Source organism: Glossina fuscipes, unplaced genomic scaffold (assembly GCF_014805625.2).
Source record: "Glossina fuscipes isolate IAEA_lab_2018 unplaced genomic scaffold, Yale_Gfus_2 0, whole genome shotgun sequence".
NCBI lineage: Eukaryota > Metazoa > Arthropoda > Insecta > Diptera > Glossinidae > Glossina > Glossina fuscipes.
Genome location: NW_023998414.1, coordinates 26,880,721 through 26,902,845, shown reverse-complemented (window position 1 = coordinate 26,902,845; position 22,125 = coordinate 26,880,721). Strand labels below are relative to the sequence as shown.

Sequence of the window (22,125 nt, the reverse complement as noted above, 5' to 3'; positions counted from 1 at the left end):
AGAGAGAGAGAGAGAGAGAGAGAGAGAGAGAGAGAGAGAGAGAGTTATTAATAACTTTCTCGTTATTTCGTAATACCTGCACAAATGCTTTAAGGGAGACTTTTTTTATACGGGGCCCTTTCCACTGCACAAAACACTTTTCCTTTATCGCTATTTACAAAGTTTCTGATTATATTTTCATTTTTTCCGTTTTTCTTGCGGTCTACCCGTGCGTATATTTTGTCATTTTGTCTATCTAAGAATATGAAAAGATTTCGCGAAATTTATTTTCTTCGTCATATAGCATTAAATTTCTGATTTTTTTACTTTTATTACATTTTCTACGGTTAAAATCTACATAAAGTCCCAATAGTCTATTAAATACATGTATATATATATAATATGTATATGTGAACTATAAACATATTCATATAAGTGATAGAAAAAATAAAGGAATCGAACTTACATCTTCTGCCATCTGTTATAACCTGTTCGCAATCGTTATAGTTTTGTGTTATCGGACATTTGTATAAAGCACCCGAATGATTGGTACCTGGTTGTAAATTTTTATCTAATGGTGCGCCCACAAGTAGCCTGAAAAATAAAAACAGAAAAATTGAAAAAAAAAAAACAAAAAACAAAAGAAAAAACACGAAAGGAAAAAAATTTAAATAACATAAAATTAATGCAACAACGCTGTAGAAAACGTATTAAGAAATATAATAACATTAACATTAAGCCGTTAAATGTTGATGTTGTTACTGTTGTTACTGTTGTCCTTGTTGTTGTTGTTGTTATTATTATTATTATTATTATTACATGTTATTGTTATTGTTGTTGTTGTTGTTATACTCTAAAGACATATGTTTGAACTCATTAATGGCAACGGCATTAGCAAGATTTTATACAACCTATAAATTCCACTTGAAAACATTCTTTTATTTAATGCATAATATCTATAGATTTGATATGTGCGCGCGCTTTGCTTTGAGTGGCACTTGTATTGAACGAGTTTATTTCTGGAGTAAATGTATTTATTTTCTTTTTCTTTTTCGTTTTTTTTTTTTTTTTTTGTTTTTTTGGTGTTTTGCAGATTAAAAGTTCATGTGCTGCATGTGCATGTACGTAAGTGTAAATGTGCTTTTAAAGTATTTCGTTTTTGGGTTTTTTTCTTTTTTCTCAAGCTGACATACAATTTTGACAGTTACCAAACAACATTATAGGCCGCCACTCAAATGTCAGACATGATTATAAAACAAGAAAGAAAGCTCTGTATAACCCTAGAGGCGTACATGGGATACCTCATCACCACAACGTGTAATGTATTTTTGCACATTCGCAAATTCAATTTATTGCATGTCTGGCTTTGTTAAATGCAAGTAAATTGACTTAAATTTTTTTCTTTTTTTTTTATACTAATAATGGGCGTTTCGGAGGGGCGATCAGATATCCTATTCTGCATATAAGTAAGTCTTCAAGTAAATGCAAGTCAATGGAAAAATATTTTAATAATCATATTAGACTTTGCTAGATGATGATTGAATTTTTGAAAAGCCTTCACTACTACTAGTTTGTATTTATTCAATAGATCGTAGGGATAAATACAAACTAACTTAATAGTCCAAAAGAAAAAAAAAAAAAAACAAAACCAAAAACTTTACTATAATTGAAATGTGTGCCTACGTCTAACCATAACTACACTAATTGATAGGATTTTGTCTTAAGTCTTGAAAATTAAGCTAATAATTGAAGGTTTGCCTTAAAGAAAAATATAAATTTATATATATATATATATGTGTGTGTATGTATTTTTTGAAATGATTTCTTAATGCAATAAACGCAAAGTAGTAAATTATTGGCACAATAGCTAATCCACGTTGTTAATATGGATATACATTATGTTAATAAATGCTTTATCTTTCTATCACATTCTCCTTAAGACTAGATGTCGATCTCATGTTCAACAAATATCGTTTAATAACGAAGTTTGAAAGACGTATTCATTAACTAATTTTGCTCTAAATTTGCAATTAGTACCTAGTTCCCATACCTAGTTCCAAGATTTATAATAGAATTTATATAATCGTGTAGCATATACAGTACATTACAGTACCTTGTGGCGTAGAGAGTGACAAAGGCATGAAAGTAAATCTCATTACAAATTTTTTCAGGAGACTTTGATGGAAATCACTAGACTTTGGCAACGTTAACTGACTGATCGATAAGTGGAGATGAATAGGGCAATCGATCATTTCTCTTGGTCGAGCGTTCAGAATGAGCAGACATCACTCGCATTATTTTATTTGACCGTTTAACGGTTTTCTTGAATCGTAACAGAGGTGGTTGCTAGAGGGGACATAGACTAAACAAAGGAACGAACAAAGCAAAAGAATTTAATCTTTTGACGAGCAGTACAATGAATTGACAGAAGATGTATCAATCCGTCACTTGATCGCATATCTCAAATTGATGGACATTATTGCAGGTTAAGAGAGAAAATTTATGTATAACAGCGATGGCTAAGTAAAATAACTGTATAGTAAGTAAAAGAATGAATTAATAAATGTCTTCTCCTTTGAATGCTCGGTCAGTGTTATTTTCATCGGCTAAGTATGTCGATTGTTCACTATTCCCTTCCTATCCATCACGATGCAAGGTGCGGCTCTACTTCCCTTCTTGACTATTTTTTTTAATAGCTAATAAGGAGCTATCTGCTTCTGGGTAATTCCAGTTGACAGGTATCTCTCGCCATATCTTCATTTACGTGGCCCTTAGTACTTGCATGCGTAAGGTGGGCGTGGCTTTGAAATTTTATGATTATAATAATGTGTGATATTAAGGTATATACCATATATCAATATTTTGAATGGCCACTTGGATCTAATTCATGAGATTATATCCAAAGTTAGATGCAAGGCCGTTGTCAACTATGGATCCTGGTTTAATTGTAGAGAAATGAAATTTCATCTTTCCCTGCGTAATGTAGTTTTACAAGGCGTATTTACAAGAAAGCTGACAATCGGAGGATCTATTGTGGAATACCTTGGAATAAATTCAAACATTGCATAAGAAAGTGTGGGAGAAATGCGCATTTGATAACTTTTAGTGGTTCAAACATTAAACGGCTGCGTCGTCAATTTGAGTTCAAGGATACTAAAGATTTAAGTCTGGATGCTGCTGAGGTGGATGCTAAAAATTGGCAAAATTTAAATAACTGTTACGGGCTGTTCTCCCTTCGTGGGATAAACATTTGAGAACTTTTAGCGGTATTTGGTCAAATCAAGTCTAATGCCTGGATCGATGCTCATATATTATATAATAATAACGACATTCTTACTAAATCTAAGTTTCCCACGGCCTAAAAATGAAAAGACCTCTATGAGTTCCTCTATACCTGTTCTATGTTTCGAGATACTTATGTCTTGCGCCCATTCCGACCGTTGTTGACAAATGAATACGAGGTCGAAATATACGCCCACTATATAGAAAAAACTGACGCAATTTGGTAGCTGTAACGACATTTTGCTCATATTTTCGTCCATAACTTTTGATCGTTTGAAGATCATTCCCAAAACCCATGGCACAAATGTTTATTTTCAGGCTCAGTGCAAAAATGGTTCGATTGCTTCAGTAATACGCCCAAAATTAACGAAAAAGAAAAATTAATTTAATTCCAATCAATTTCCAATTATGGTGCGAAGCACAATAGCGCGTTGTACACGCTATTACAAATAAATTCAAGATAAAGCGGTCGAGCTTTAAAACTGATCCGACGGATATTTGAGTAGCAGATTTTCAGGAACATCTCCATCGGATCAAAAGTTATGGATAAGAAACTAAAAAAAATTCTTTGTGTTTTTTCGAGGTTATCGCGGTTTCCAATCTATTGTAAGCATCGGTGTGGGCGGATAACAAACATTTTTATAAACTCGCGCTCTTAATAGGCTTGCTTTCTATTTCCATTCATTTGTGCAACTTTAGCGTTCCCACAAATTTGTGGATCAATATTATCGATAACAGCGGATATATTTATATGCAAAACGTCTAGGTGATTCTAGCCTTGAGTCCTTGAGTATTTCTCCTATAGGTGGCATTTGTAAATTTCGTTTTGAATCGAAGTTAGAAGGAAAAGTAAAACCATGATTAGCAAATGTTACGGTTATCGAAACTTCCGTTTAAGTCAGACATGCACACACTTAGTAACTAGATATTCGCGTGGATCTACCGTGTTGTAGTTTTTGTCTTTTCGCTTCTTTCGCCTTCATACCCAAGTAATTTGTGCATTTTCGAAGCTAAAAACGAATTTTACTTCCTCTATACGTCTCGCTTGCCTCGAAACCCGTTTAAAGGCATACCTGTTCCAATTTTTTTAACTTTAAAAGTTGCTGAAAAAGTTCATAGGGGTTGTTACTATGGCGTTTGGATTTTTAAATCAAACAATTTGTTGCATGATAATTGTTGTGGTTTTGTTTTCCCTTCTTTTTTTGTAAACATTTGCAGAGAAGTTAGTATCCTATGATTTTGATAAAACGTGTAATACTTTCAGTTAGAGCATAGAAACTAGAAAATAATTTCTGAGTAGTAAGAGTATTGTCACATTCCGTTCATATGGGAGATTTCTATAATGAGACGTAAATAAATTTAAAAGATTTGTTAGACAAAGAGTTCATCACCTAATAACCTATTCATAAAGTGCATTACCCTGCGGTTATGCACGCATATGTATATAAGCTACAGTAATGAAGTCAAGTAAAAATTCATTGTAAAATGAGAAGAAATTTTTCCGCATTTAAAATACGTAGGCTTTTAATATTTGTAAAGTTCATGAGACTTTTGCTTATACATTCTTGCTCATTCATTACACTTTCTAAATTCCTATTAAAGTTGCATTAATATTAAAAATCAAAAAGAAAAGGGAAATAGAAAATGTGCACATTTACACATAATACTAAGAATGCCACTAATTCAATTACAAACTAAACTACTTTATCAACAAATGCAACGAACGCAACCGACAATATAACATAACACATTTTTCTGGCGTCTTGTTGGTTTGTCTGTTTTTAATATGGTCTGCGTGTTTGTCTGGTTTATAGAATCGTCCTTATAAGCCATGCGGAGTATTGTCGAAATAGAGAGCAAGACGAACGCGATTACTTACTTGCAATGTACCCGCGAATGCAGAAGTTGTTTTTTTTTTTTTTTTTTTTTTTTTTGCGATTGTGATTTTGAGACATTTTGTTAAAATTTGTATATCTCTCTGCCAGCACCATTCAGATGTAAAGATATTTCGTTTATGCAAATGCAAAGAACAAAAACCGAGTAAGCTATAGTCGCCTTGAATTGAATTTTGAATAAGTATCGAGATAATGTGTAGAAATTGCATATCGTCTTACTAATTAAGAATCTGGTCAATAGGTCGGTTATATCAATAACTTTTTCCAGTCATTTTTTAAACAGCTACGATATGCATATAGAATAATTTTGCTATAAGTTAAGCCATTATTTGCTCTAGATTGTAAGTTCGGAACTTCTATCCATCGTGGATATTTAGGAGATGGGATTAGGTCACCACCGACGCCGTCATCAACACACAATTAATCTGAATTTTGACAATACTAAGCATGGGAACGGCGTGTGTATGAACGGACAATAATAAGTTAGCAAACAGAATTTTGTGCTAATTACTCGGCTGTATGCCGAGTGACGATATTATGTGAAAAAAAAAAACTCTCTCGTCTCTCGTCTTCGGCTAAACAGCAAAAAGTCAATCAACCTCGGTTTGGTAACAGGATTATTTTTCATTCATTCAGCCACTCAAAAAATTTGATATTCGACTATTTCGCTTGGGTTTTTGGGAACTTCAGATGTGGCAGTTAATTTTGTTTAAGAAATCATAAGCTTGTTGTTTATCGTTATGGTTACGGTCAATAGGTTATGCGTGAGTATAAATGTTTCAAATTTTTTTTTTTGTCCTCAAATATCATGGCAATTGGAAAGACCTTGTTTTATGGCATCTGGCAATGTTTTCTTTCGAAATATCATACGGAATGGCAAACTGAACATATTTTCATCGTTACAACTGAAAAGTAGTTCATTTCTCTTTTAATGCATGTTGATAGAAAAATCTGAAAAGATATTACGAAAAATAGTTTCTTTTTCTTCCTCTATAAATGTCTACGTGTATGTGTGTATGTGTGTATGTGTGTGTGTGTGTGTGTGTGTATCTATGTAAAATGATGTAGTGTCGACCATTTAGCCATGACACAAGTCATGATGTTAACAAATTGAAATGAAATCATAGCTTTTACTCTGCCCCATAGAAACTTGGATAGGAAAAATTTTAGAAGAAAAAAAAAAAAAAGGAAAAAAAAGAAAAGAAAATTAATGAAAAATGGAAAAATTCATAAACTAAGTGCGATAGATACTCGTCGTAAAATATAAAAAAAAAGAGCAAACAAATGTTTGAATTTTTACAGAGAGAAAAGATAAATGAAATAAATGACAAAATTTGGAATAACTTATTAAAGATAAACTTTGTTTAGAGGTTAGTTGGTTGTGTCAATAGTATACGCATGCGTCAATTAATTTTATTCACTAATGCTGCGCATACATGTCGTATATTTTATATAACTCGCACATTTTCAGCAACGCTGAATGCTTAGTGGCATATGATTAGAACTGAGAAGTTTTCTTCTTTTTTTTTTTTTCTTTTTTTTAATTTGTGCTTGAAATATATAACGATTTTCCAGCACAATATTGAAAAAGTCTTTTAAGAAAAAATTAAAAGGTTATGTTTGATTCAAAAAGTGTAGCAGGAATAAATTATATTTTGATCTCTACAGACTATAAGATGACCAGATATGGGATTATTGTAGGGAAGTTCGTTTGCATAAGCTTCAATCACCTCCGCATTTTTTACCAGCTTTTATCAGCTAATAATTCTAGTCTTGCCACGTTAAGTCTTTGACTGGAACTTAAACTTTTGGATTATTTCTTATGCTCGCCCAAAAATACATGTCCTTTGCATAATACTTTACGTTTATATAAAATTCGTTTGAATATATAAATAAATTTAAACTAAATACCCACACATGACTGAGAGTCACATCATGGTATGATTTGTTATATAAAAAATATATGTGGTAAAATTAGGGATATTTACGCCATTCACAATTATTTCCATAACCGCCGTAAAAGCGTAAAATGCCTATAAATATTATCAATCCAGAAGACGATGTCAAGGATATTAGCAAAAATAGTCATACAAAGATCTCTACATATATTTAATAAACACAAATAGAAACACTATAGTGAATCTACCGCGTACCATTAAATACCCTACGGTGGTCGAAACAGTGGTTCGATTCAAAGCATTTGCAAGAGCGTTCGTCTGTGGGGCAAACCACATTGCTATACAAATATATTTCATTAAAATATTTTAAAAATTACGAACTGTAGTTTGAACACAGCACGGACAGAGGGACATACCAACCTCACAGAATCACATCTCCAGAATCACTTTCTGAATCGATTGGTATATAATGAAAGGTGAGTCTATCTCAAATCGATTTAGTTGTTTATATACATCCTCGGCAAACTTAATATACCCTTGTACCACAAGCGGTCTGGTGTATAATGATGATGCGGATTAAAGAATATCTTCTTTTAATTATTTTTATTTATTTGATGATTTTAGACTGAATATAAAATTTCTAGGGCCGCAACTCGTAGTTAACTGAATAAGATGCGTAATAACTACGATATGAAAATATTATATATATATATATATATATATATATATCTGTATAATATGACAGCCGGATTGTGTAAGCACTAACGAATAAGATTGAATATGAAAATTCAATACTAAACGATATGATGTAAGCTTTTAAGCAATCGCATTGACAACCGATGATACTGAACATATCTGGATCAGCTTGTGGCCCAATCGATACTATAAATATGGTAGTTAGTTTAGTTTAAATATGACATCGGCACCGATTTAATATTGTGCAACGAGTCCGTTATTCAAATAGACAGAATTTAGATTTTCACAGAAAACCGTGAAAGGCTTAAAAATTTCATAGTTATTTTGACATTGGTTAACGAAGAAGAAGAAGAAGAAAGATTAGTTTATCTTTCCGAATAACGTCGGCGAGTCGATATCGTCATTTATTAACTTCTTTCCAAACAATTATTTCATTTTTACCATTTCTTCTTCATAGAAACAAATAAAAATAAAAAAAAAAAACAAAATGAATTATAAATTATCGAAAATAATAATAAATTGTTATATACCTATCTTGTGATCATTCGGAAAATGAGAATCGATTTAGTTGTCAAATCATTCGATTTGTATATTAGTAAACTTTCCTAGGTCGCAAAAACTGCTATATTGAATCCAGAAACTTGATCTATATACTTATATATCAGTTCAAAAGAGACGATTATATATAGATGTGCAAAGGACAGATATACATATACATATAAATATATATATATTCCCAAATCATGGGATGCATACTTAATTTGTCATATCATTTTCAAGAAATATATATATACATGTTTGTGCTTTACATTGTATGTATTCCTTGCAAATGATATTTAGCGCATTCTTCTCTTGGCGTTAGGCATCAAAAATCTTTAATATATATGTGAATAAATTTATGGAAAATTATATGTTCTCAGGATATATCTTAACGCGTCTACTTTTTGAAAATTCAAGCAACTAAAAAAAGCAGATGCACGTTAACGTAATAAATAAAAAAAAAAAAACCTTATAACTTCAATTGTAAAATCTCTATGGCGACTAAATGGAAAATTGACGCCTTTTTCAGGCGGTTTAGTACAAAAAAAATAAAAAAATAAAAAAATTAAAGGAAAAAAACTCGCAGAAAACAAAAAAGTTTTGTGCCGCGCGCAAAGATATAAAGGAAAACAAAATGTATTTAAATTGGAAAATATTGTATTTAAAGACTCTCCGTTGGTGAAGCGAAAAAATATCCCACGTTTTTGTTAATATCCGTACAAACATTTAAGCATGTATCTATAATCTATACATATGTGTAAACATAATATATTCAAAGTAATATATATATATATATATATATATATATGTGTGCATCCATATATAACTCCTATACGAATGCATTTATGCATGCATAAGAAAGTATTCATAAGTGTTTTGTATGATGTTTGTTAGCAAATCGTAAATCTTTGTGCGCGCGTTATACGTTATGCGTTCTTTTTAGAGTTTTTTTGTTTATTATTTGTTAAGTTTATTTGCGAAATAATACTGCGTACATAAATACGCGCACATACCGTAAAAGAGAAAGATAACGATATAGGCTTTCAAACTCCAGATGTGTCTGCTGATAATTGTATTGAAGAATTTATATTTTTTTTTTTTTTTTTTTTTGTATTTAACATATTACTATGTGTGTACGTGTGTATGCATTATGTGTATGCGTATAAATGTGCACAGATCTTCATAAATGTGTAGGTTCATAGTGTGGGTAGACTAGCTTCTCCAATAAACCACATGTTCATATACATGTATGCGATCGATTTCTTGTCTTTTTTTTTTTTCTGTTTTCCTTATTCTGGTTTATATGTACGTAAGTATAAAGTATATTTGTTGTACTCTTCATTACTTGGCTTCCTACTCATCTTGGTCGCGTTTGTTATCTAAAGTAAATTGAAAAAGCAAGAGAAGGAGAAGAAAAAAAAAGAAGAGCAAGAAGAAAAACGAAAACAAAAACAAAAACAAAAACGAAAAAAAAGAAACTATGCAATAAGGAAATCGTTTGTGTTTGTCTATTTGGTTTTTGTGTTCAAAAGTTTAATGATCCGACACAACTCTTACTTTGTTAAAACATACATCCACTATGTGTACGCGTAAAATGCCAAAAATAAAAGTCAACAGCAAAAGTTTAAGTTCTGTTGATTTAATGTTTTTCTTACCAATTTCCGTTGAATTTTACAACTATGCAAATAAACTTCAAATTTTTTATTTTATTTGTTTAACAAAAAAAAAAAAAGACCAAAAAAAATGTTAATTTTTATGATTTTTTTTTTTTTTTACCAAAATTTTATCAAAAAATATACATAGAAAATTATAAAAAAAAAATAATAAAATAAAAATCAAGTCAATATCCCGTGCACTTGTTTAGACGGGAAATGGAATTATGCTTCATTTATTTATTTATTTATCTTTTTTTAACTTATTGAAAAAAATTGTAACTAATTTGTACATTTATGAAAAATTACTTTGTTGATATGCGTTGAGTTCATCGCGCGGGATGAGTGCGTATACTGAACATGCGAAAAAAATTATTACGTATCGTGTTTAATTTTGCGTTTCGCAGAAATTTTAAAAGGCTGCACAAAATTGTGCGAGAGAGCTTATCACTAATCATTTTTAGTTATGTTTATGCCTTTATCGGAGTGGATTTTTGATCCCTTTTGATAACATCCCGATGAAATACGTATTAGAGGCGTCGTAAAGTATACATATTTTCGATGAGCATAAAAATCTTGTATGGTCTTAAAATCTGTCTGCCTGTCTTCCAGTCATCTATTTGTCCACCTTCCAACACGCTCCCCGTTCTATTACATGTTCTTATTAAAAACTATTTTTTGATGCACAGGTCATGTGATGAACAATCCAATCTGATAGCAATCCAATCGGCAAATTTTGATATTGTAGTCTTGAGAATACAAAATGATGTGTGTTGGGCAGAATATGTATTCAAAGTGTGGAAAGATGCTACGAAGGATCTACGTTTTAAACACTTTACTGCAGACGTGTATCTGCATCGCAAAATGATCTATGCAAACTTTAGTCTCTTAACATTGACTTATGGAACTAAGAAAATGTAACGAATGGATAAATAGATGAGAGAAGGGACGCGCTGATGCTTAGGCATTAATTGTGAATCTTAGAGATTGATGAGGTAAACAAGATGGACTGAATGTTTAAGAAGATATGATAAAATGATTGAATCTTTCGACTTTGGTGCTGGCTACGAACGTCTATGTCGGAAAGCCGTTCGGTTTTTAAGTCTAATATAGCCGAGCTTACGAGTGAAAAAGCTAACACGCAGATCACTGTCGACGAGATCTTTATCCGTAAATATTTATCGGGTTGATGGATGTGCGGTGTAAGAAATATTTCTATGTCGCCATATGTTTTGTGTTGACCGTTCGGAACGGTCAGCTTTGATCTTATCAAAAATACTTACTACTCAACAATGTTCAATGTAGGCCTTGCTCTAAGCTTACGATGCGACACATATATCTCATTGCAATGACTTAACGCTTTCAGACGCTTTCGTTTTGAGTTATTTGAACATGTTAGCCTACAGCAATGAGAAATGCATTAAAAGTAATGTATGGTACAACCAGTGGTGGTTGGTATTAATAGAAATTTCTTTTACGTTGAATGACTTTCTTGTTTCAAATCACTATTTTATCTACATATATTGTTGTTTTACATGTGTGTGTGTGTGTGTGTAAATATATAATAGTTATAAATGATGACTTAAGATAGTAAGTGCGGCGGTTCCATGGTGTAGCGGTTATCACGTCTGCTTTACACGCAGAAGGTCTCCGGTTCGATCCCGGATGGAACCACTACGTTCGCTGCGTATTAGGCGGCCTTTTTTTTTACTTTTTATATTAAATGGCTTATAAAACAACCCTCATGATAGTAAGTGAAGAGGGTCTCGTCAATTGAATCGGCAAAACTATAGTATGAATAAGATGGTCAGTCGGGATTCTTATAAATCATTTATATCAATTTTAAAATCTTTTATTTGCTATGCAGTTTAGTGATTTACGGTTTTGAATGGTTTAACAGTGATAAGAGCGGTTCATTTCATTTTTAAACTCAATCCGTGGGCTCAACTAAGGGTAAGTATACCATGTTTCAGTATTCTATATTAAAAAATTGAACGTTAACGCTCACCTCTTCCGTCCAGGAAATGTCTTCTCATCCTTATTATTTTAACTTAAAGAGACGTAGAGTGAGGAGAGAGAGTTCCGTAACTCTGCACGGATACGTTTAGAAAGCGTATTGTAGATAGGGGTATTTTTTCTTTTTTCGTAACGTCTGAAGGCTTTCTTACTTTTATATAATAAACCTTGGGTTATTTCACGACACGCTACCACGTGTACCATTCTAAAATGGTATATATAGTCCCATAATGCAACTCTGTTGCAAATCTTGGGTCATTCCTGTCCAAGACAGGAAATTTCTTAATGGCTATGAGCCTAAATGTGCATATATCTGCAGTATAGGTTACAGTTGATCCAAAATTAGAGAAGACTTTTGCGATTTTGTTAAACTTGGTTAAGACCATGAAATAAGAAGATTTGTGCAAAGATTAAAAAAAGTGATTACCATCCCTTATCAGTTACGGTCACGAAAGTGATGTAAACGGTTACATTTTATACCAATTTGCTACTATGGAGAAATTTTTAATCTAATATAGTGAAAAATGGAAATTTTTTTGCGATAGAAAGCCGTTTAATGGAATCGAGTCAAGAAAGTAGATCCATCTGGTTCAAATTTCGTCCAGTTAATTTTTATGTCAAACCACTATTATGAATAAATTTTCATTGGAAAATGCTAAAAATTCGAGTTTTTTCACGAGAATCCTTACATGCGGTAGCGTTCAGAATGTGGACCTTTATCATCCAAATTCGGTAAGGTTGACTTCTTCGTCACTACTACTACACAATTACTATTATGAATTAATGTTCACTATGAAAGATTGCAAATCAGAACTTTTTGCCATGCGAAGGCTTAGTTCTCTTAAGAAAGATAGGGGATTCAAAACATTGTTCCACCCGATTAAAATTTTTCATATGAATTTAAAATTCCACCGCCACACTATTACATCGCAATTTTGTTGTCATTAAACGATTCGTGAAAATAAGTCGTTATATGGCGAGACGATGGAATTCGTTTTCAATAGCGTTGGTCCAGGGGCGAAAACACAGCAGTGCAGCAAATTTCATCACACCAATACTAAATGGACAGACATCAGGCGAACACGGTCATAGACACGGTCAATGGCTTCGAATTGATCACTTTAATGAAAGACGAGTCGACCAATGGGGCAAAATTTTGATTTATTTCAGATGTGATGATGATTGGTCTCAAAATGTTTATAGAGTGGAAGAAATGGTATAAGAAAGTTAATACCTAAGCGGATCGATAATGCTATTAACGTAGTTTCGTGATTTCTTTTCTGACTAACGAATTTCTAGATTTTCTTTTCATAAAGAGCTTAAAGGTAAGTATTTTTTGTTGTTGTTGTTGTTTTGTTTTTGTTTTACTGTCAATATTTACACATTGCATAGAAATATATTTTACACACTTGTGAAAATACTTAAATACTTTGTTCGACTTAAAATTCATTAGCCAGTTAGTTAACTAAATATTGAATTTCGTTGTTCGGGCAGTTTTGTTGTTATTTCTCACATGAATACATCACGGATTTACGCAATCATTTGCTAATTGAATTAGTTAACTAACGAAATAGATATATATATATATATATATATATATATATATATGCGAATGCATTTACATTGCCACGTCGCTATGTGTTTAACTTCAGCTGTGTGAAAAGGTTCCTTTCTAACTCTGAAATGCTAAGCAAATAAGCCATCGGTGGTTCAGTTTCGCAGCACATTGTAAATAGACGCTAAAATTATAAATAATAAATATTTATTTTGTATGCTTTAAAGTGTTTAGATTTTATTTTATTACTTAAGTTCCGTTTCAAATGTTATTTTATTAGTTTTACTCCCTACTTTATATTTATTTATTATTTTTCATTTTTAATTTTTTATTTTTTTTTATTTTTTTTTCTTCACAGTATATCAATTTCTTTATATAAACAATCTCCCACACATTTCTTTATAGATTTGTATATTTCTCATAAGCAAAATGAGTATTGAGAAGACAAAAAAAAAAAAAAAAAACAAGAGATCTGCCCGCCTTCTTCGCACAGATATGGTTTTCATATCCTCAGGGGCCGATTTGTTTTTATTGCTTCAAAATAATGAATTATTTTTAAATGGGTTTTTCTTATACTTATGCTATACGCGAAACGTGCATAAATAATTAGTAACATTAGTAAGTGTAGCAATATAAGTCATTTGTTTTACTTTCAGCGAATACATTCAAACATATATTTCAAAAGGAAAAACAAGCAACAAATTGAAAATTAACTCTAAAATCTATTCGTTTTTATGTTGTGTTGTGGTGTGTGACAATTTTTAATTGATTTTTCTGCTTCAATTTTATAACTGTTTCATGCTTATAGATCTCAGGCTATCTTTACATTATTTTCAATGCTTTACGTAATCATAGTAATATGTAAATCCTATGAGTAATTGTTAGACAAAAAAAAAATTTAAAAAAAAAATAAGAATAAAAACATTAGTTAATGAAGAACAAGTAAGAAAATTATGTTCGGTCGTGAGCGAATCTTTTATGCCCATCACCGCTATTCTAAAAAAAAAGACTAAAAAAGAGGAAAAGAACTAAGTTTTCATACTTTATAATACAGTCGGCTCGGCTGATTTTTTTTGATTTTCAAAGTAAGTAAGTTTTTGTCACATAGGCGTGTGGGCGTTGCTTTGCAAATTTTAGGTAATTTTTAAATTCCTTTGTAAATTTGTAGGCGATATCTCTTGGTTTGCGATCGGGAGAATGCTTGACATGCTTTCTTCGTGCATTCTAATCTTGAAGCTGGCCAAGAATTTATACACTTTATGGGTCTTTTGAACCTTGTTGCTGCGTATTGTAAAGATATTGAAAAAACAATTAAATTTTAATACACTATAATATTGGGAAGGCGTGGTCAATCTCTTCCCACAGAATATGCATTCAAATTTTTGTACATTTATTTGCTCTAGTTCATGAGCGATGAGCAAAAAATCAATATTTTATTCGGTTTAAAAAATAGCGATATTCTTAGTTTTATTGGTACTGTGGATGTGTCCTTCGACCCATTTGGCCTATTTTCAATACCAACTTGCGTGCAAGACCTTTCAATGTTTCTGCCAAATATGCAGTCGACAGCTTCGTGTTTTACGGTCAGGAAAATGTTTACAACAGACGGACAGATGGACAGACTTAAATCAGTTCAAAATATGAAACTGATCAAGAATATATAGCTTCTTTTTGGGCGTTGCAAAGGTTTTAACAATTTGAATATACACTTTAATCTTCGCTGATGAGCATCAAAATATATAAGAATCCAGCTTTGATGCAAATAGAGTTTACAACAGTTTGCCTACTAGAAAACTTTACGTATATCAATCATAAAATACCAAAAAATCATTGTCTTGTTGCAATAACTTATTGTCATTTTAAGTATTATTTTTCGTGGGAAGGAGCTCGAAAAATAAATCTACATAATCATAACTGCTCACAGTCATTTTATTTGACCCATCACTATTTTGCATCAATTTTCATTGTGGACTAAGAAAAAGTAAATTCTGTTATCATGCAAAGACTTATTTTCTGTAAATTTTCTATTTGTTTCTAGTTGTTGTCATAAATAATTCCATTTTCACAACTCTTTGCACCTTCCGAAGCCATATATCAATTTTTGAATCCACTGTTCGCCAAAACAAACATAAAAATTTCGAATGACTTCAGTGATAGGTTCTCCAAAATCTTAATGTCTTTTGGTCGGAGACGATCACCCGCAGCAACATAGCTCTAATTCCAAAGACTTTATCAATCGCTGACGTAAAAATTCCATCACCAAAAAAAAGCGATAACAGTAATGATTTTTAAAAATTAATTCATGAAAAAATAGCGGAAGATGTTCAAGAAAGGGTCCCCGTTGTCGAAACGATCATTCATATTATTCAAGGAGTAGCAGTGTTAACAATAGTAATTTCGAATCTGATATGCAACAGGAATACCTAGATTTGCATTCTGATTAATATAATCGACTCTGTAGACTTCTGATCGGGTATGCACACCTTCAATTAGAGGGCATTATGTATTTTATTAATGAGAGACTTTCTTCTTTGTCTCTTTTTAGATATTTTATTCCTTTGATACGAGCAGAACTTTATACATATTTTAGTTTTTAGTTGAACATATAAATCAATGTATGTATGTAAGAAGAAATAAGTAAATAAAAAATGTTTAAAATTTTCGACGGAAACTTGTACTTAATCGTATTCTTCTTCTTAAGTTTTAGGTTGAAGAGTAATTCCTCCTCTTATGAAATAACTACATAAATAAAAATTTGGTTAAAAATTAACTTGTATATCTTCCATACGCAGTGTTGTACCTCTAGCTTTAAAGCAAATCTTTGCATATAAGTAAATGTAGAATTAGGCGAAAATGTAACGGAACAGGTTATGAAGCAACATGTCAAAGATGATATACGCATTAGTTATGAACACAAAATTTCCAAACCACGTTTAACCCAGCGCCGTAAAAATGTTCATATGGCATTTGTCGACCAAGAAAAATTTCGACGGAAAAAGTTCGGAAACATTATATTTAGGATAGAGGAAAAGTTTTATATGGACGGACCCGATGGTCGCCAGAAATATCGAAGGGGATCGGGGAGGGTAACCTTGGCGATGAACCTCTTATGGGATGACCTGCATTCGAAGTACGAGAAAACTTAAAAATATGCTTTGTATCCGACAAAATGAACGCAGAGAGAGAGAGAGAGAGAGAGAGAGAGAGAGAGAGAGAGAGAGAGAAAGGCACGTTGACTTATTAGAAAACAATTGAATCGTTTTTTCTTGAGTGTTATATGGTGATAATTGGATGTTCCAACAAGACGACGTTCCCGTCCATGTCGCACGGTTTATGAAGGAGTTTTTTTTTAGTCACACAATTCGTCATTGCTGAAGTGGCCGTTAGGAAATACTTTCTACTAAGTTATTCTCAAAGTCTAAGCAATATTCTACATGCAGTAAGCAGTATTCTGCATACCCTTCGGACACTACTGTTTAAAAAAGAAAATAACAACCGATATAATTACAGAAGCTTCTGCATATATTCTATGGAGGATCCTACAGTAGCTTTATACAAATGGAGAAAATTGACCTTGTCCACGCAATATTGTAGAATCGTAATCTACATATTGCTTACACGCCACGTTGTACAATAATTGCTATTTTGGTTTGGATTTACGATCCTCATATAAACTTAAAGTTAAACGTAAATCTGAAGTTTAAGTTATTTGTATATATTCTGACAAAGGTATATAAAGTTTATGAGGTTGCATGCAACACGCGCAACGACTTCAGGTAGATTAAACTTTTATTATACCAATCGCTTGAGTATAATTTTCTAATTTAAGTATGTATCTGCGTCTGTCTGTTTCACGTCTATCCTTGTACGTCTATGTTTAACTTATAAATTTCGATTTCAAGATGTTGTCATGAAATTCGGTACAGGATTGATTTTTTCTTAACATCGAATGTTAGTGAAAATGGATTGTATAGAATGATTGTTACGACAACTTCTCACCTAATACTCTATTTTGAAAATATGTTTTATATGTATATATGTATTTGTATGTGTTATATTCGCATACAGATTTTGTGCTCTTATGCTGCAAATTGATAAGAAATAGTATAATAATGTACCATATAAATGAACTTTGAATTGCAAAGGTCTATTTTCGGGCCCGCTTGTCGTACATATGTGAAAAGTCATGAAAAGTAAAACTTTATATAGCAAGAAGTCATAACTGTTGTTATTTCGTGATGGCGTTACATGAAAAATTGTACTATAGGGAAAGAGTTAAGGTATTAAACCCTTAAATGCACAACGATATAAATCCACATTGTATGTTTAACACCTATAATGTCTCATTATATAGCAATCCTTGTAAAGTGTTTTTTTTTTTTTTGAACGTTAAATGCGTTTTATTCCAGTTTTATTTTATTTTTAATTTTTTGCATTTAAATTTTTTTATCAAATTAATTTTAAGATTAAGTGGAATTACAATGTAGACAATTGACAACAATATGCATTTAGGAATTAAGGTTCCATTGTACGTTGACTTTAGCGTTTTAACTTAACTTCAGTACGACAGTGTATTTCTTTATAAAGTATGCCTTCAGCAAGTAAACCTTGAACTGAAGGGGCGGTTTTCCTACGCATCCGCATTTATCCAATTTGTGCTGATGTATGGTGTTCTCTGATACACAGAGGAGAAAAAATAAAGCTAACGAGGTTTATCCGATTTTGAGGGAGCATAGTGTCGAATGAGATAATCTATTGGATAGTCTACTTGCATGCCAACCCATATACAATCTCTCCTATTACGAATTTATCTGTAATCACGATTCTACTGAGCTGTGAATAGATTCATTAAATATTGTGCAATTAATCTAAACTATAATTTATAACGTATAATACTTATGGCATTTAACGAACAAACTTTACAAAGAAAAAAAATTCAATCTATTCAATTCAATCTTTCTAATCGCATATATATACATATATATATATATATATATATATATAATATAGAGAAAAATTTCAATTATGGAAATTGAAGTAAAAAAGTAAATGCTAGAAAATAAAAAAAAAAATATATAAAAACAACAACAACAACAAAATCAATTTAAAATTATCATTATTTTCATTTTTTATATTAATTTATTTCAATTGATGACAAATTAGATACAATGAATTGCTGGGTAAAAGTTTACTGATGCCGGGGAAAAGCAAATTGAATAAAAAATAAATAAATTCAAAAAGCTAAGCTTATACATATTTATGCAATCAATAAATCACCGCCGGGGTAATGCTATTGCAAATCTACAATAAATTGAATTTCAAAAATATGAAAGATCAAACTGTTAAAAACAACAACAAAAACAATGCGGGCATAAATAAACTGAGCAACTGTAAAAGGCAAAAGTAAGTAACTGAGTCGAGGAAATAGAAAGAAAACAAAATAAAACAAAAAAAAAAAAAAAAAAAAAAAAAAAAAAAAAGCGATAGAAAAGAAAAGAAAATAAAAACTTTAAAAATTCCAAGCAACCACAGACAATCTGGTGCCTTATGTTGAAACTGACTATCAGTACAAAAAAAAAAAAAAAAAAAAAAAAAATCAAACAAAAACTATACTTTCACACAAACTTTGTCATACTACTATGACACTAGTCATAATTTTGTGTGTTTGAGGAAAAGAAAAGCACATAAGAGGAAAAGTACAAAAGTTGTTTATTCGTGTTAGGGCGAATATTGGCTGTCGATTATTTTAGATAGTTTTTTTTTTTTTTATTTTTTTTTTTATCATTAATTGTAGGCGTGTTCAAAGTTTAGTATAATTTTGATAAGCGGTAAGTTTTGAATTGTTTTAATTATGTCTGTCTGTCTGTCTGTCTGTTAGTCATTCCGCTGAGAAATGTTATTGACTGTGATAATAGGAAGAGGAAGTGATCTTCATTATTAAATTTTTTTTTCTTATTATAAAAGTCTAGAAAAATGTGATCAGAAGCCTTAACTTATATATATATATATATGTATATATATATATATTATATATATATATATTAAAAGATATATAGTTTTTATTTTTCTGGATGTAATAAATAGTATGCAAATATTCATATGCGTTAATACTTAAGTGTTAAGTGCAAGAGTGTATTATTGTAATATTAACCTCTTTTCTAATAAATATAAAAAAAAAAAATCTTCACATGAACGCAATACAAAACGTGTCTACGGACTTATATTTCTAAATAACTAGGTGCGTTTAAAAATATACATAGAAACATACCGATATATATATATATACATATATGTAGATTATAAAAGCGCACAGTATCTCACTTGACTCGCGTGTCTGGAAATGAAAAACATCTCCTTAAATGGTGGAACTTATGTAGTGAATATATTTTGTTGCAGTTGGTTATGTCGTATTTTCTATCTTCACTTTGCTTTGCTTTGCTTTGCGGTTTCTGTTGTTTTTTTTTTTTATTTTATTGTATTGATTGGTTTTTTTGTTTTTTTTTTTTTTTTTGCTTTTGTTTTTGTTTTACATTATAACAATGCATTTTTATAATCAAGTTTAATCATTGCTTGCTATTGTCATTCATTCATTCACTCACTCAGTCACTCATTGATTATTTGTATATTTGTCTTTATTTTTTTTTTTTCTCTTTTATTTTTGTTGCTTTATTACCAACTAACCGCTCTTGTCTTATGGTCATGTTCAAGGGAAGTATTGGATTCCTTCTTGTACAATCGCTTTCATTGTTGTTGTTGTTGTTCTCTGTTGATATTTCAGTAAAATTTTATTTTATATGCAGTTTATATTTGCTGCTGTTGTTACTGTTGTTGCTATTGTTGTTGTCATTGTTAAAGTGTCAATTACTTGTAGTTTTCATTGTTTATTCGTGTTTTAAGGCTTAATGGCTGTTGATTTTATAAACGTGCCTTCGAAAAAGTGTTTATACGATATCACACAATATTTGCATATAAATGCACAATTTAGTGTAATTTACTTTTTCTGTTCTCCTTTTTGCTTTTTTTTTTTTTTTTTTTTTTTTTTTTTGTTGATTTGCTGATTTTAATCTCTACTAACAAATTTTGGTATGATGAGTTCATCAGTTTGCTGGCATTTTTTAGAAAAAATATCGCTAACTAAGGCAAGCAAAAACCAAGGCATCAAAATGTGGCATACGTATCTTGAGTTTATATCATAGGTGTTCAAATTTATTTATATGTTACGTAATAAAGATTAGCTGTCTGTCAAAGTGCAGTAATATGGGAAAATATTTCTTTATTTTCAATCAATCAATAAAAATGTCATTTTGCTATAAGGTTGGGTACTACTTTGCCTTACCTATTATTCTGCAATATCTCTAAACTAATAGAAGTATTTTCAAATTGTTACGATATCTTAATATTTTTCATTCAATTCAAAAATATTCTATTTGTTGTATAAATTTTCAAATTACATTTTATTGAAAATTTTATTTATTTGCATACTAATGCAGAGATTAATGACGAATACGAAAAAAAAAAAAAAAAAATGCGAGAAAATTGTAGTCACCTTAAGGTGAAACATTAACACACACGCCATTGATTTTTGGCATTTCGGAGACACATTTATTTTCTGAATAGATTGGCGAAATAAATTCATCGGATTCTTTCAATTTGATGCGAGTTTTGGTGCGATGGCGATAACGGTGCTTAGTCCTTTGAAATTTAGGATGTGACTCTAGCGTACTACAGGTTTGACGAATTTTTTATAGCCTAAGATGGATGCTGTTCATCTAGATCACATTAAGATTTGCATTAAGATAAGGCAACACATGTCACACAGCACGCTAAACAATCGACTGATTACGTGATAAGTCTCTTAACGGAATGATTTCAAAAAATTCGGAGAACGAAAGATCAGTAAGAAGATGTTATTTAATACCTTTCGAATACTGCTTGTGCGATTATTTAAATAATAAGCCGGATTGCATTCAAGCGTTAGGAAACGACTATTATGCACCCTATTCGCTGAATAGAGAGAGAACTTGGAAATAAGCTTCATCGGGTAGTTTCCTGTAAGGTAAACCGCAGTATCCATTTAATGACGTTGCATTTACAGCTTAATTGCAACGAACGCACACACAAAAAAGTTTCTTTTCTTAAGTATTTTTTTTTTTTCTAAGAAATCGTCGCATTCGAACTCGTTTTGGTCTCGGTGCGATCTCATGTTGGTGAAACTTTAGTTCGCTACTAAAGAATAGATAAATAGATGAGAGGATGGATGCACTCATACTTAGGCGTTAACTTTGAACATTAAAGATTACTGAAGTAAAGCAAATGGACCAAAGGTTTAAGAAGCCATGACTTTGGTGCTGGCTATAGACGTCTATATCGCAAGGCCGTTTGGTTTTGACATCTAATAAATTCGACCTTGCGAGTATAACTTTTTGACAGGTTTGGCTTTATTTCTTCTTCCAATCGTCATTTTCATATTCGAGTCAATTTTGGTTTTCCCTTTTAAAGGACCTTCTACACATTACACCAATATTTTTAAATATTAGTATAATACTATTATGTATATAGAAGGATTTTAAATTATTTAAATATAGGAATATAAGATGGTTACTAAGTTGTGA

At 31.2% G+C, this 22,125-nt stretch overlaps 1 protein-coding gene and 1 non-coding gene across 3 annotated transcripts in view; one reads left to right on the top strand and one right to left on the bottom strand.

Annotated features, from left to right (window-relative positions):
- The window catches only part of LOC119632696 (integrin alpha-PS1), a 140,555-nt gene that overhangs the window by 25,231 nt on the left and 93,199 nt on the right, over nucleotides 1–22,125 (bottom strand). For both annotated transcript variants that reach the window (XM_038025740.1, XM_038025750.1), the window contains exon 2: nucleotides 446–573. In XM_038025740.1, the coding sequence (XP_037881668.1) occupies nucleotides 446–573 (128 nt within the window). The remainder of the gene's footprint in view (nucleotides 1–445; nucleotides 574–22,125) is intronic.
- Trnav-uac lies at nucleotides 11,544–11,616 on the top strand. The gene has a single exon. It is a non-coding gene; the product is annotated as a tRNA-Val (tRNA).